Source organism: Arabidopsis thaliana, chromosome 2 (assembly GCF_000001735.4).
Source record: "Arabidopsis thaliana chromosome 2, partial sequence".
Taxonomy (NCBI): domain Eukaryota; kingdom Viridiplantae; phylum Streptophyta; class Magnoliopsida; order Brassicales; family Brassicaceae; genus Arabidopsis; species Arabidopsis thaliana.
The window spans coordinates 2,047,445-2,064,315 of NC_003071.7; the positions used below are offsets into that span (position 1 = coordinate 2,047,445).

General features: G+C 35.5%; 1 protein-coding gene, 1 long non-coding RNA gene, 1 other non-coding gene and 4 pseudogenes across 7 annotated transcripts; 6 read left to right on the forward strand and 1 right to left on the reverse strand.

Annotated features, from left to right (window-relative positions):
* Window positions 1–189: 189 nt before the first annotated feature.
* Window positions 190–984, forward strand: AT2G05562 (annotated as a pseudogene; the record flags this gene model as incomplete). The annotated part of the gene is made up of 1 exon: window positions 190–984.
* A 780-nt stretch (window positions 985–1,764) lies between these two features.
* On the forward strand, window positions 1,765–2,460 carry AT2G05564 (annotated as a pseudogene; the record flags this gene model as incomplete). Its single annotated transcript has 1 exon — window positions 1,765–2,460.
* A 444-nt stretch (window positions 2,461–2,904) lies between these two features.
* AT2G05567 lies at window positions 2,905–3,594 on the forward strand (annotated as a pseudogene; the record flags this gene model as incomplete). Its single annotated transcript has 1 exon — window positions 2,905–3,594.
* A 530-nt stretch (window positions 3,595–4,124) lies between these two features.
* On the reverse strand, window positions 4,125–6,031 carry AT2G05570 (annotated as a pseudogene; the record flags this gene model as incomplete). The annotated part of the gene is made up of 1 exon: window positions 4,125–6,031.
* Window positions 6,032–8,074: 2,043 nt separating this feature from the next.
* On the forward strand, window positions 8,075–9,301 carry AT2G05580 (Glycine-rich protein family). The gene is made up of 2 exons (NM_126581.3): window positions 8,075–8,230; window positions 8,308–9,301. The coding sequence occupies exons 1-2, from the start codon at window positions 8,134–8,136 to the stop codon at window positions 9,117–9,119; spliced, it is 909 nt and encodes a 302-aa protein (NP_178626.1). The 5' UTR covers window positions 8,075–8,133; the 3' UTR covers window positions 9,120–9,301.
* A 4,029-nt stretch (window positions 9,302–13,330) lies between these two features.
* Window positions 13,331–13,653, forward strand: AT2G04915. Its single transcript, NR_140050.1, has one exon. It is a non-coding gene; the product is annotated as an other RNA (long non-coding RNA).
* Window positions 13,654–16,403: 2,750 nt separating this feature from the next.
* Window positions 16,404–16,617, forward strand: MIR8180. Its single transcript, NR_140051.1, has one exon. It is a non-coding gene; the product is annotated as a microRNA ath-MIR8180 precursor (primary transcript).
* The last annotated feature ends 254 nt before the right edge of the window (window positions 16,618–16,871 follow it).

The following is a 16,871-nucleotide window of genomic DNA, read 5'->3' on the forward strand; positions in this document are numbered from 1 at the left end:
CATTTAATTTGGAGATTGTCAGAAGTTAATTTAGTGTCCTCTATCATATTGTCGTACACATCGTTCACTTCTAATTACATAATGTAAATGTGTACGTACATATCTATATGTCTCGTACACTGCATATTAACTTTATAACATAACTCAAGTGATAAATTGATTTGACAGCCAACGCTTACCAACACAAGTATGACATTCATTTCAACCGTAATTGCCCCAACCAAATTCACAGTAGTGGTTATTAAAGTGAAGAAATTACTGACGATCTCTGACTATCTCATTTCAAACATGGTTAACCCGACTCTTCCCGACGATTTACTCTCGAAGATAGCTAAGAACCTGGCTGACCAATGCTGGTCCGACCTTGGTCCACTGGTACGATCCGGCACTCGTGGAAGAGACATTGTCTACCGTCCGGATGTCCTCAAAGATGTCAATATTCTCACCTTGTGTAACTCGCCCGATGACTTCCAAGCTGGAGGGGGCCACAATCCCTCCGGATCCGCTGATGAAGGCCGACATCGACCATTTTTCTTGCGGTGTTTTGCAGCTAATAATCCCACGACCGTGTATTACGAAGGTATTCGTGTTCTAACGCATGAACGAAACATCAATGGAGCCATCAGGCTCTTACAGCGTCATGCTCCAGTACGAGCAAATGCAACACTTGCATGCGCCATTGTATTCATATGTGCTTGGTATGATTATATGGGCGGCTTGTTTCTACAGCTATTCACCCGCAACCATTATCCATTGGACTCGGTTGCCACTCGAGTTTTGGGTGATGAGTTCATCGAGGAAATAAAGAAGTTTGACCCTCCATACAGCAATACATATGGTCCTACGTTCTCTTATCCTACCAGCCATGGAATTAGTATGCCTCCTTGCGCCTTACATTGTTACATGGTATCAGGAGCTTTCCAAAACGTTTGCAACCGCTGTTACCTCTCGTCGTGTGCCAGGCGTGTTAGTCAAATGCTATAGTTATTCCATTCTACTTTATATGTTTGTTTATGTTATCCGCTATGTCATGTTTCAAATTATGATAAGGCTTCTACTATGTTGTTTATGTTTATGTTGAAATTATATTATTGCTTAAGAAATTTGCAAGGTGTGTTATGTTTCTCAAGTTGAATATTTTTCAGCCAAATTCGCATATGATATTTAGTTCCCGCAGTAAATGTAAATTTGGATATTAAAATCTAAGCGTCCACAACTACGTACACGTGCATCTACCAAATAATACTTAAAGGTTTTTGGTTTGTCTCGGAAAACTAGATATGGACGTACACTAGCATGAGATATCAACTCTAACGTACACTAAAAAATAACACATGCAAACATATGAGGTCTTTGGTTTGTCTCATAAATGGTTATATTTATGAATGGACGTACACTGATAGTACACTACAGCGTACACTGTTTGTTGGGTAAATGTAGAAATATAAATGTGGACGTACACTAAAACGTACACTACAACGTACACTGTTTGTTGGGCAAATGTAGAAATGTAAATGTGGACGTACACTAAAACGCACACTAAAACGTACACGTCTAGTTTTAAGCTGTTATTAAAAAGAGGTTGCTCATAACAACAATAACAAATTATATATGGAATACTATTACGTTGATTTGACAATATGAAGACACATCATCACTTAATACCTTTGCAATAAATACAACCATAACTTACCCAACCATATCTTCAATGATGCTTATTTAAGTGTTGGAATTTCATTTTGTTGAACCACCTTACACCTAAATATGACAAACCCAAATATTCCTGATGATGATTTGCTTGCGAAGATAGCCAAGAAAATGGCTGACAAATGTTGGTGGTACCTCGGACCTATGTTGAAATCCGGTCCTCGTGGAAGAGACATTGTCTACCGTCCGGATGTCCTCAAAGATGCAAACATTTTCAGCATGTGCGACGATCCCGATGACTTCTACGCGGCAGGCCACGATCCAAATGACATCAACTCCGAAGGTCGCTATAGACCATTCTTCAAACGGTGCTTACAAGCTGGTAACCCCACGGCTATTTACCATGAAGGACTGCGTCTCGTTACACATGAGTCTGACATTCAGGGAGCTATCCTACACTTAGAGCGAATCGCCCCAAGGAACGCCGCTGCAACCCTTGCATGCGCAATTCTTTACATATGTGCTGGTAATGCTCACATGGGTGGTGTCTACCTTCGGCTCTTCGGAAGCAACCATTATGCTTTGGAATCGGAGGAGGCACGTGACATTTGTGAGGAGGTGCTAGAAGATATAAAGAAATATGGTAATACTTTAAAATACACATACGCTAACAGTTTTTTGTACCCGGAATGTGGTGACGTAAGCACTCCTGAATGCGCGGAGATGTGTTACATGAGATCGAGACTCTTCAATAATCTTTGCAACCAATGTTACATCTGGTTGTGTGCTAAACGGATTAGCCAGATCCTGTAGAGCTCACATTCGCCACGATCCTGTCATATTTATAAGTTTTCCATGCAACAATATGTGAGCTTTTTACGTTGATTATCAGTAATGGAAGTTTGTAAATGAAGACGAAAGGAAATTTGATTTGACGTCGTATAACCCATATCTAGAAGATTTCGCTCCATATTAATTACTCGTTGTCAAATACACTCTAGAAGTGACCTCCATCACACTCTCATTAATATCTCTATTAGACGTACACGGTTCCCGAGCAACGTACTCAATTGATTTGGCAGATAAATTAAGTAAGTTAATGTTTATTTGAAAAGATTGTTAGTAAATGCGTTGACCCCTAATATAGCACTATACATGAAGCCATATTGTTCCACTTATATGCAATACAAACAGACATCAACTCAACCTTCTATCAGAAAACGTAATGAGTATTTTATAGACGTACACGGCGCGATTATGAGAGGTACACAGTAGTTTGTTTAAATTAAAAGTTACCTAGGAATCCAATTGCCAAACCCCATAAGCATACTTGTCAACTACCTCCCCGTCAGCCAGACTCCCATAGAGACGCTAAGGAACTTAGTCTACAGTTATAACATCAACACCCTTGCAATCGATGAATTCATGACGTGGCCGTCGTTACTCCAACCGGAGTCTACCTTCCGGCCATACTTCGAGCTGCTTGTAGAACGTGGATCCATCCAGGCGGTTTACCTTGAAGGTGTTCGCCAAGCGAGCAACTTCGTAAAGTAGCTCAGGGCCTTTCAGTCATGACAACGGTCGCTTTATCTGATCCCTTTGCTTGCTTCGCAACCGGTTTGTTCCTTACGTGTACCGGTAATCACTTGGATTTCCTCCCGATCAGCGAAAAGTTCTGGGAAATGACACCCACCCTTGAAGCTGGCCACGCGGTTGCAGAGATGGTGATGTATCACATCAGCCAGCTTCACACTGAAAATGCTCGCCGCTGGGAAAGGTCTTGGAGGTTTGTCCACCCGCCGAGTTGCGTAGGGCAATGCACGTTCCATCATGGCTGCAGGGTTTGTTTTTTCTACTGGTACGCCAGGGAGATTGCTATATTCTACTAGAAGCAAAGCTGCTAAGGTTTAAGCTACTCTACTCGGCTCTACTCTCAAGTCTTTTGGTATGACGGATGCACACATATTTTGCAACACATGTGTATGCTTCGTTGAAAAAATTATGTTTTTTGAATCGTTCCAGTTTATTTATCTTATGAATTTCCCTTTATATAAACTGCCTGTCCTTTTTATGTTTCTGGCTGTTCAATGAATTACAACATTAAGTATTACTAGATGTCTTCGTGTACGTACACTATATAGTACATTAAACTTGGTTTATCGTACATTGGGAAATTGCGTACACAACATAAGTATAAATCTAATAGTTTTTGATGTTGAAGGCACCAAAATTAATATACGTACACGATAGCGTACACCAGAAACTATACGTACATTGCGAGAGGATTTGAACAATAAAACAAGGCACGTACATAAAACAACAAATTAGATTAACATTTAAACGGAAACAGGAAACAACAACGACTGAAATGTAGTTTGGTTCTTATGGAAACAACAACAACAACTGGGAAAGAAAACTTAATTGAAATGTAGTCTTATATTATATTAAAACGGAGAATAATGGTTAATTCCCTCTAGCTAAAAAACCACCATCGAGATATCCGCAACTTCTGGTCTGTCCGGATTGGCAACCACCTTTGAAATAGCACTATGGCTCTCTAGCTTCGGGTTAGACAGTTCAGTTAGAAACCAAAAGCTGAGTGCGACAACAAAATTTCCCTTACCCAAACTCTGAAAGTAACCATCCAAGTACTCCGCCTGTTGATTGCGGGCTTCGCACTCCAAGACTTCATTGCTACGTTAGAAATAAGGACAGTTAGCGTTTAGAGTGACATTGTAAATAAAACAAATGAAAAGAACACTTACTATCTATCTTTTATCTTGAAACTCAGTTTGAGACCGTAATAGTCTGTAGTCAATGCGCCAACATCATCCAACACTCCAACGACATCTAGATGATGGAGAAACAAAGATAATAAACAAAAATATGAAATCCACACATTCAGATCATTTAGGAGCAGCTGTGGTAAATCGACAGCTCGCGGCCCACCCTGCGTAGAACTGTATCTGCTCCTCACAACTTCCCCGAGGAGCTTATAATTAGCATGTTTATTGTAGTTCTTCCAAGAGTCGATGTTACACGTATGTGTCGTAGCATACGAAGTGATTTTGAAACTTTCTGAATCCTTCACGACGCGAGCAGTCAATTGCCATGGACAAGTCTCATCAACGCACACCATCTTCAATGTTTTAGGACATGACTTAGGTTGCTTGAAGCAAAAGCATTGCTTTATCGCTTGAAGAGACATTGTTTGTTGCAGGACTTTTCTATTCTTAAAAACACATCCAACAAACAAAGTTTCGCCTGTGGTGCTGATTTCAACCTGTGTCTCATCAGCTCGAAAATTGAGTAAGTCATCGAACACAGGAGCAGCATCGTTACCGAGATTCGCCAACTCGCCACCATGTAACTTAGGAAATTCATTATACACTTGGTAAGCCTCAGCTGCGGTAACTACCCCATTATCATTCTGTGTCCCAGTTGAGGAAGCTCCAATACCGTCGATCACTTCATCCCCGGTGACTTCGTCTATACAAATAAGATTGGAATCCCTTTGCCCTTCGCAGCGTGTACCGTAACCCAATGGAGAAATTGTTTCTTCGCCAGGTACACTAAGACCAGTGTACGTACACGTTTCCAAGAGACGACTGAATTCCCCTGTATCTCCGCCAGGTACACTAACACCCGTGTACGTACACGTTTCCAATAAACGACTGAATTCCCCTGGATGTTGAGCAGTCTGTTGAGTGAGACTGACGTCTTCCTCAAGATTTCCTTGTACATATTCTTCTACTATTACATCGTTCCACTTGTTGTAATCGTATTCTTCGCCAATACCTTCACTACCGTCTGTGGTAGGATACAAGGTACTTCCCCCAATAGATCCATCCACACCAAGATAATCATCACACCCATCATCATCTTCGTTGCCCTCCTCCACTTCATCCTCTTCTGTTGTATCGTCTTCAACATCGGCTTGCTCCTCTGCATCCTCATTATTTTCATCAATATTTGTAGCACTATCAAACACACGGTCACTTTCAGAAACTTCACCATGAGACCTAGAGACAGTATTCCCGAACGCCTTCACTGTATTATTGAAAAAGACGAACAAGTTGAGAGAAAGATACCCACCACGAACCAAAAAAAACGTTTCGAGACCCATCTGACTGTCAATGTATACAGGAGGGCGTTTAGTATCTATCAGCACTGACATTTCTCCCGGCATCCAGTAGCTAATTATGGGATTGATCTCGGTGGACTTCAAACTGAAAGCCTCTCGGAGTGTACGGACAAAGTCCGTGTACGTCATGGTTTCCTGAACGCGTACACAACGACCAAAGATGCCTTCCTCAGGTTCAAATTTCCATTCTCCTTCTTTGCATTTCCACTCACCGACCATAGTAAATACGGGAATATCCATAACCCACCTGCATCATAAATTCAGGAGACACACATTAAATGCAACTGAAAAATACTATACATATAAAAAACAAATGGAATGTCGATACTACACATTTATAAACCTAAATACCAATTATCATTTGACTATTTCAAACAAACAAATATAGATTTTGCAAATTTTCTGATAAAAAAATGGAGTTCGAACACAATCAAGATCCTAATATGACATAACAAAAAACTTCTTAAAAGAACTTCATTACTTACACGAGCAATGCTTGTTTTGGCTCCAAACTTGGTACAAAAACAAGATCAACACTTCTTCAGCAGCAATGTACGTTCTCAATAATTCTTTGTTCCTGGGTTCATCTTCTTTATCTCAACAATTTTTTTATTAATTATTATCAATAATTTTTTTAATATTATTTGATGTAATGATGATTTTGCATTAATTGTGACAATAGTCACATCTAAACTTTTTGAGGGCATTAAATGTTGATGTCACTTCGGAATAATGGAAATAATCTCACTTGTAACGGAACCGAATCGCGTCAACGTGAAACAAAAAATCTTCAACTGAACCGGAACAGTGTACTTAACTAAACCTGCTAAACTAAACCGTACATTTCAACAGTTACTAAGAGAGAAGCGCAAGGGCAGAAGCGTCATTTTGCAGGCAAAAAGACAAATGGTGAAAACCACATTTGACTTTGACAATCCATGAAAATAAAACATGGTCAACGGGTGTCGCCTGCAATTTACCCATGTTTAAGAGCTGTTTTGATTTTTTCACTCTCTCAAATACATTTGTTTCTTAAGTTTTCCGACTCGTGCTATTTTCTTAATTTTGTTTTTGAGTCAAAGGTTACTTACTAATATTACCCTTTTTATTTATTTTTAGTAAAATTGAAACCCAAAATTTCTTTTGCTTAATACTTAGATTTCAATTCTGTTGTTTCATAAAAGCCAAAACGAAAACGAAAAACCAAAAAAAAAGGTTTTTGTTTCTAAACTTTTTGACATTTACAAAAACCTTAAAGAAATGTTTCGATTTATCCATAAAAGTGTTTACTTTCTATTTATGTTTTCTTGATTAAATTGAAACTTATTTCATTTGTTCTGTGATTTATAGGCAAGGTCACATCAATCAAAACTGAGGCATTGAAACCTACGACGGTGTCTTTCCAATGGTTAAACTATTTTACTTCGAGCTCAATGAAATGCATAAACTACTACACTATTTGGTATGGTCATAAAACTATGTAAGCATCTAAAAGAAAATTATGACCCCATAGCTAATTATTCTGGCTCTGCCACTAAGAAACGTGTAACCAAAATAACCTGATCCACCGTAGAGAACCCGACGGACAAGGGTGCATGTCATCCTTGCTGATCAAGGAAGCACAATGTAAGGAAAAAATTGTTGTTTACGTGCCTTTTTCCATGTAGCGAAAAAATTAAAGACAAATATTTTTCGGAAAAGCGAACAAAAGGTAACAAATTATTGTTTGTGTGGACAGTATGTACTTAGTTTAATCTCATTTTCATATTAAACAAAATATTGAGGATGTTATTTGTGTTTACAGTATGTACATAGTTTAATCTCATTTTCGTCTATTTCTGCTATTCATAAAATAATTTTTTTTTACGTTCTTGTATCAAGTGTAAATTTACGTCCATATGCATGGACAAGGTCAGTATCTGATGCCACCTTTACAAGGTAAAGCTATGTCCATTGTCCACAAGCACAACTCTAACGAACATCGCAATATACATGTCAACACGAACACATGCAAATGGAAGCTACATGGTTTAAAAGAGTGTTCGTATATTGCCATAAGAAAAATCCTCTAGTGATTAAAAGTACTCTAGAAAAATCTTGGTACGTGGCGACGCGTATCCTACGTGTTGCCTCCAGAGACTTGAACGAAGCTTGCAGACATATTTCCTGCTGCCAACTAAGTTGTTTCTGGTCATGATGTGCCCTCAAGATGCTTCACCACTTGGGTTTTCTTTAATATTTACCATTTCTTAGATGCTTACTCTTTGAGAGTAAGGTGCAAGTATAAATAACAAAAAACCAGGTGTGTAGGTCGTCAATTAATTTTGCATGTTGCAAAGACAATGAAGATGAATTCGCGAGCTTTAATAGTTTGGTTTCTATTGTTGTCGGCTGTTTTCGCCATCAAGGTTGTTGCCTCCATCGATGACACAAAACAAGGTTATAGTCATATTCTTACTACTTCTTTTTGTATGATCTATCATATATTTTAACGGTATTTTTTTAATATTTAAAAGTTGGTGAAAACCAAGTGGAGGAGTCAAAGTCGACATGCAAGTATGGAAATTGTGCACAGTATGGAGAGAATCATTTTGTAGAAACAGATGAAGTCCTTGATGGGGAAGAAGAAGAAGAATCCAAAAATAACCAAGGTGGAATTGGGAGAGGCCAAGGAGGACAAAAAGGCGGTGGTGGTGGTGGCCAAGGAGGACAAAAAGGCGGTGGCGGTGGTGGCCAAGGAGGACAAAAGGGTGGCGGTGGTGGCCAAGGAGGACAAAAGGGTGGCGGTGGTGGCCAAGGAGGACAAAAGGGCGGTGGCGGTGGTGGCCAAGGGGGACAGAAGGGCGGTGGCGGTGGTGGACAAGGGGGACAGAAGGGTGGTGGTGGGGGCGGCCAAGGAGGACAGAAGGGTGGCGGGGGCCAAGGAGGACAGAAGGGTGGCGGGGGCCAAGGAGGACAGAAGGGCGGCGGTGGCCAAGGAGGACAGAAGGGCGGCGGTGGCCGCGGCCAAGGAGGAATGAAGGGCGGCGGTGGCGGCGGCCAAGGAGGACATAAGGGCGGCGGAGGTGGTGGTGGCCAAGGAGGACACAAAGGCGGTGGAGGTGGTGGCGGCCAAGGAGGACACAAAGGCGGTGGAGGTGGTGGACAAGGAGGCGGTGGACACAAAGGCGGCGGTGGTGGCCAAGGAGGACACAAAGGCGGTGGAGGAGGTGGTCATGTTGGTGGAGGCGGCAGAGGAGGTGGAGGTGGAGGTCGTGGGGGTGGTGGAAGCGGAGGAGGAGGTGGTGGTGGAAGTGGCCGTGGAGGAGGTGGAGGCGGTGGGATGTAGGATATCTCTGCCTATACTAGCAAGTTTTTCTTTAAATGCCAAGTGTTTACGTATATTAAACTATAATAAAGTTACATAAGCACGTATGAATCGCACCACTTTTCCGAATGTTTATAGGATCATGAAAGTTTTATGTTTCTCTAAACGTATTATCACAATATTATCTGTTAATAATCTGTCGGTGTTCAATATGATTTCATGAAAAAGGATAGAGCAACCAAAGAAACAATTCAAAAAGTATACAATGCAAATAATAGGGCATCAAAAGATGTTCAAGATGTTGAGCAAAGCAAAAGGACGTTCACGATATGGAGCAAAGCAAAAGGGAAGCGAATTGTTCCAAAGATAAATAAAACGGAACTTGATAACAAATAGAACATGAGTTCGTCAGATTTCAGACCAGTAGTCAGAGAATTTCGATTGGAGCAATGAATGAGGAATGCTACTTTTTTTTATTTTGAAATGTAACTTTATTGCAACAACAAAAATTCTTACTATTTTGAAAAGTTTAGAAATAAATCAAAGAATTTAAAGAATTCAAAATGTTTGTGGAGAGTGGAAATATATAGACCAACTTGCTTAATTTTGGAATGCTTTTGGCCAGTAACTTTTTCGGCCTCACCAAGGGCTGTCTCCGAAGAATTGCTGTCTCAGCTGAAAATATAAAGAAGAGGAAGCAAAAATGCAAAACTTTTGAGATAGAAGATCTCATAGTATGGGGGGGGGGGGGGTGGTTTGCTGCATATAAGTCACGACCTAGACTTTGAAGAAGCTTGAAGAACATCATCAGCTCATTTATAGGTTTCTTAATAACACTAAAGTAACACAAATAGAGCGAACTTGGCCATCTCCAAAAACAGTGGCAGGCCTAGAATGGTTGTTTACCAGGGTCATATTAAATATACTTAATTTATTCCTTTTTAAAATTATATAAATCTAAACTATAATTAAAGAATACACAAATCTTGTGCTTTTTTACAAAAGTTATTTGTAATAAAACATCTGTTATAAAAAAAAGAATAGCAGAATAATACGTTTTGACCCAAACCAAACAAAATCTGTGGAAAAACTAATAAAAATAAGGGGTAAAAGAGGGCTTGAACTCTTGTAATAGAGGTCAAAATGACATTTTTAACCAACTAAGCTAAGTTTACTAATCTGTCCGATATAATATAACTATTTACTCCCTTTGTTCCATAAAGTTTAATGTTTTGGGTTTTATTTTTGTTCTATGAAGATTGATGTTGTAGGTTAATATTTTTTTTTTATTAGTAACCAATAGGGAGAAGAGAGAAGTAGAACTTATATTATTAAATTAACAGAAAAGTAGTAAAAGTAATATTAAAGTTACTTTTCTTAATTTATGTGAAAAAACCAAAACATCATTCTTTTAGGAACATAGAGAGTATAATTTAGAGGGGGTCATGTAAACCCCATTCTTTTGATCGTGGGTCCGTCCTAATCCAAAAAGTAACACAACTAGAGTGAACTTGACTATCTATATTAGATATACTAGATGAGTACCCACGCTACGCGTGGGTTTATTTTGAAAATTGTTAAAAAATATTTATATTGATTGTTATTTTTGCTAATTTATGTTTATTTTTGTATTGTTAATAAAACTAGATCCATAATATATATTTACAATTTTTATAGTTAGATTCATTTGTAACTCGTAATATCAATTTCTAATTTTCATGTATAAAGCTGATTATTTATAAGATGTTAATATTTTTTCACTATCATGAATTCATATAACAACAATATATGATATTTTGATATAATTATGTGTAACCATGTTACTTGTGTGGTCTAAAATTTACCTAACTCGTTTATAAATAAATCAATTCCTTGTTTTATGTACTTCAACAACATTGTAAGAAGCTCATGATTAAAGTTTGGATTGACTTCAACTGAATAAAATCTGAAGAGTATTCGTATGAAAAAGGGGTATGAAGAAAATAAAAAGATAACAAAAATTGAATTTCATTTAAGTCAACACTTTTAAATCTTTTGTCATTGCATATATCAATATTAGAAATATGATCGTGTCTTGAATGATTTGACAATTGTCTAACTTGATTATAAATAAACTATTTCTGGTTTTATATATTCTCCTGATATAATACTCCAACAACATTTTTATAGGCTCATGATTAAATATATAGAATTGATATAAACTGAACAAGATTTCAAGAGTTTTCATATAAAAAAAATAAAAAGAAAGCAAAAATGAAAGTATCATTTAAGTCAATACTTTTAGATCTTCTGTCATTGCATATATCCATATAAGAGAAATGATCGTTTATTAAATTATTTGGTAGGTCTTATGTTTTAAAGGTTTATAATAGTGTATTAAAAACATTTAGTCATTATAGAGTAGTGATTATTGCTATAAAAAAAATAATAATAAAATTATATAATGAAAGTAGTGCTTAATTTATTAACATATTTTTTTGTTTTTTTTTTTTATTTTAAGAAAATCAATTAATGATGATATATTTAATTTGGTTATTTAATTTTATTAATTTTTAGTTTAAAAAATATTGAATGACACATGTCATCTTCTTGTGTGATGATGTGTCATTCATATGGAGAGAGTTGACCAACTTTCATATATATGATTTTAAGAGCATCCTCATTGAACAAATAATGAGGATGTCTTTAATTATAATAAGAATAAAAATAAAATAAAAGTAAAGTCTATTGGAGAAAGAGGAGAGAGGGTGTCTTCCCACCGACACTAAAGACATTTTTATAGACACATGTTTACATTTGGCACTCATTGATTGGTTAATATTTTTTTAATAACTAAATAATTAATTAAATGATAAAACTGTATTAAAAATTAATATTTTTATTGGCTAGACTATTAAGTGTGTATGTCACCAATAAAACTCTGTCACCCCTTAAGAGAGTGTCTTAAAATATAACTAAAAGGAAATATCAATAATGTTAGATAATTTTCTAGGAGAATGTGAGCCACCATCTCTTCACTTTTATCAAGTTTGTTATGTTTTAAGACACCTACAATTAAATATAATTATTTTATAATTAAATTTATGTTAAGACACCCACCAAAAGTTATGCAATGAAGATGGTAACTTGTGCATAGAGCTGTGCAGAGATAACTATCTCGCATAACATAACTAGTGGAGGTATATACTACATGGCTAAGAGGTTCATAGTTCACGGATTCGTACATCTTTCACGATAGGACACATTATGTAATTAATTCTCTGTTGGAGCAGTGACTGAGGTAGACTTTGTATTGGTAGGGTCAATCTTTATTTAAAAACTAAAAGTATGTTTTGAACAAAGATTTATAGGGGTCAATAAGCATATGTTTTAGGGTGAATTAAAAATCTATGCTCAGAGGAATGAATAATTAAGTATCTGTGCATGAAGATTTGTTATTTAGTTCTCTCTCATCAAACTCAAATTAATGTCAAAAATACCCTTCATCACATATACACGTTAACAAGAAAAATATCAACATAAACTCATTATATCCAACAACAAAAAAAGAGTTTGGGCGGTAACAAGCTTAGATAGTTAATTATTTGATTAGTATGATAAACATGTTTTAAAAAATTGTAGCAAAGTGAAAGCACTATTTATCTTACGTCGAAAACATGTTCTCCGTGTTGAATCATTTATTATATGATGTGTATTATATAATAACATATTTATTTATGACTAATAAGCATTTATTGAAATAGGATAATATTATCTATAAAACAAAAAGACTACATTTCGGAACTTAATAATTAAAATATGAATACACTCGATTAGGTTATAAAAAAAGCTCTTTGTGTACCAATGTAAAGGCGCTAAAACTTTTTTTAATTAGAAAAAAGGGTCCGTTGAGCACCCTATGGATATGTCATAATAGATCCGAACATTTGGTAATTTAATTATTACTATTAACTTATACATTAGCAATTTAGTTATCACCCTAACATGTTTTTTAAAGTGGTAAATTGTATGCTACATTATAGATAACTATTATACATACCGAATTCTTATTTTTTATTTTTATTTTTTACCATGTTAACATTCGGTAACTAATAGATTAGCAATTATCCATTCTCGTAATATGTTAATTTATTCATTAGTTTATTTATTTATCATGATAATTTGTTTATCACCGTTAACTTATGCGTTATCATGAAAGTTGAACTTCTTCTTCCTTTTTTCTTCTCTTTCTTTCCAATCTCTTTCTCTCTCACAAGGGTAAGAATGTCAAAACATCACTCTCTCTCTTATCCACCTAAAGAATAAATTTTTATGCATAGTTACTTAATTATTCATTCCTCTGAACATATCTATTATAATTTCCCTATGTTTTAACTATTTTTCCGAATTTTACTTATAAAATTAGAAGTAAATGAAAAAATTTCTACAAATCTATAGGGGTCAATTGAACCCCATAAAAACCATCTACCTCTGCCCTTGTGTTGGAGAGCATATCATTTCTATTGCAGATCAAACCCGTAATCTACTAGATCTCTATGTTTTGGGTAATTCAGGGGCGTAACCACTAGATCAACTTAGTCTTTGGTATATGAAATATATATTTTACAAGTGCATGATAATTTTCTTGTAGTATATTGTTGATCCGTAGAAAGAACAAATGTTTGTGTGTTAAACAAACTATCTTAGTCTCTTATTAGGGTTATGGTGGGATAAGAAAATCTTCAACATACGTGTTCCCCAGTTAGTTCAATATGGTATAACGAGAAAACAAAATGAAAGTTTTTCATTTAGTGGTACTTATTGATCATCATATCATCTTGTCCAATAGTTTAATAATTAATGTTTGTTGAAGAGCAGATTTTTTTTTTACTCCCGTATTCTCGATAAGAGACCCAAAAAATTTAGGTAATTTTTTTTTATGAATGTGCATGTAGTTTGCGTCTACATCATCTGAATCATTCGACCCAGAATAAAAGGTGCCTGAGACTCTGTGACAATAAACTTGGATCTGACTTTGTGATGAACTTTGCACTGACCAATATGTTTATAGTCTAACAACGTTAAACTGGCTTCTCAATCTTAGGAATCAGAGATATATTGGTATGATTAATACATGGATTCATGGCAGTTGTGTTAAAGAACAACTTAACCTCTTTAATGACATTGACACCTATTATCTTCCAACAATTTTGGTAGAAACTGACGTGAGACTATCGAATCCTGGTACTTTTCTGGAGCCTATATTGCCGAAGAATTTGTACATCTATGTACTTAAATGATATTAGACCGTCGGGTCCTACTGATAACATGTAATATTAACTGAGATAGATGCCTCTGAACAAATAGTTCTCCAGCCATAAGACAGAGAGTATGATTTTATATTTTTCAAAGATTAGATTTCTGAAAATATCTCTCTTTAAAGACTTTGGCAAAAAGAGAATCTCGAAACGTTATCAAACGCCATAACTGTTTCGACGGTAGAGCTGAATTAAAATCATTTGTACTCCAAAAATCTAAACTACATTCCAATTTGCTACAACATAATTTGTTCAAAGCTATCCAGTGTGTAGCTCTAGACTCACCATTCGAATTCCACAAAAATTATTGCGACCGCACTTGTTAATTTGGAAGTGACTGTTTTCGGAAGTCTAAAACAAGACATTACATAAGTTGGCAATATCGTAGCTACCGATTTAATCATCACTTCTTTCCCTCATTTAGATAAGAATTTTACCGACCACCATTTATTCTACTCTGTAATCTATCTCGAACAAAGGAGAATATTTTTTATCTTAGAACTTCCTAGACTTTCCGGTAGCCCGAGATAATAACCCATACCGTCGATATTATGTATACCCAAGGTGAATTTAATTTATTCCTTTGAAGAGTCATCTACTTTATGACCGAACCAGATCGATGATTTTGAAAAATTTATCATTTACCTCGAAACCGCTTCATATTGTTTTAAGAAACCCGAATATTACTTCGCATTGTTCTTTATCAGCCTTACAAAAGAAAATACTAGCATCCGCAAATAACAAATGAGAAACTGAGGGGCTTGTTGTTGATACTTTGATGCTTGTAATCATCTTTCCTTGTTCTACTTTCCGAATATTCGCAATTAGCATTTTTGTACAAAAGATGAATAAGTAAGGAAAAAGCAGATCTCCTTGTCTTAAGCCCCTAGATTGGGTTAAAGTAATACACCACATTATCCATGATATCCACTTTTCGCACAAGTATATTTTCCTTAATAATTCATCAATGAAATTCTATTCAACCCTATCATATGCTTTACTCATATCTGTTTTAATCGTCATGACTTTGGTTTACGTGAAGAATTATTTCTTAACCCATTAAACATCTTATGTGCATTAAGAATATTATCTGAAATCAGACGTCCTTCAACAAACGCATATTGAGTTTCCAAAATAAAAATTGGTAGAACCATAGTAAGTCTTTGACATTTAAAATAATTGTATTTGTTTTTTTTAACAGTAGTATGTATTTCTATTATTAAATTAAATGACAACATTTAATATAAACAAATAATTTAATTTATATATTATTTTGGATAATTAATCAATGAATATTTTTGTTGTTATAAATAAAATAAAAATCAATGATTATGTAATATTCCAAATTTAATTTTTGCAATTAGTATGATTATCAAAAGCAAATTAATTTTATTATTTTTATTAATTTCCTAGAATATATTTAGTAGAAAATCCCAAAGAACAAATTTCTTACCAAAATTTGGTAGGAAACTGGTAAAAATATTCTTATTTGTTTTCTACAAATTTTTTTACGATTTTTCCTAAGAACATATTTTGTAGGAAATTTCTTACAAAATCTTTACCAATTTCAATTTCCTAGATGACATTCCCTACGACATATTTTCGTAGGAAATGAAACGTTTTCTTGTAGTAGATCACAATGGTGTATGCGATATCCTTGTGCCAACCTAGAAGATCAATTGACACTTGGAAAACGTTAAAACATTAGAAAATCCCTAAAAATCAACGTACATTAACTTAAAGATGGTATGTTTAATGTACATGAAAGAACACATATCATCCATTAACTTTATAGTTAATAGAGCTATAAGATGAGTTAAAAATATATACATGAACGAACAAGAAATTAAAAAGATGAAGCTATATATATTATATTTCATCAATGTAATGTACAAAGAGAAGGTATAATGTTTTCAAACTAAGCTAAATTAAAAACTACACTCCTGCAAAACATTGGTATTATGGCTTCGAATGGTGACCAAACCGCACAGTGCGGTGCGTTTCAAATAGTAACGAAATTCTTTACATATACATGTGTATGTAAATATTTTTGTTACTATTTGAACCGCACCGCATTTTATCCGCAGTTGAATCGCACGTCTCCACTCGGAACCAATGAGTCTGAATGATGACTGCGTTTTGCGGTGCGGGAGAAGTGCGGTGCAGTTCAAATAGTAACGAAAATACATAGATACATATGTATATATAGAGATTTTGATACTCTGTTATAACATTCTTACGGTGCGGTTTTGGGTGTATTCACAGCTTATATATGACTATGCCATGCAACAAATTTCAACCTACAATGCCATATATTGCCTAACTATAAAATATATCACACATCAAATCAAACAGTTTTGATACATAACAATCCACTCCATACATGACTCATTAATTTTTCATTTGTAACCTGAAACACAACAGCTTTCATCATAGCTAACGTATGTTCTAGACATATCAAGCGAAGAAGATTCAC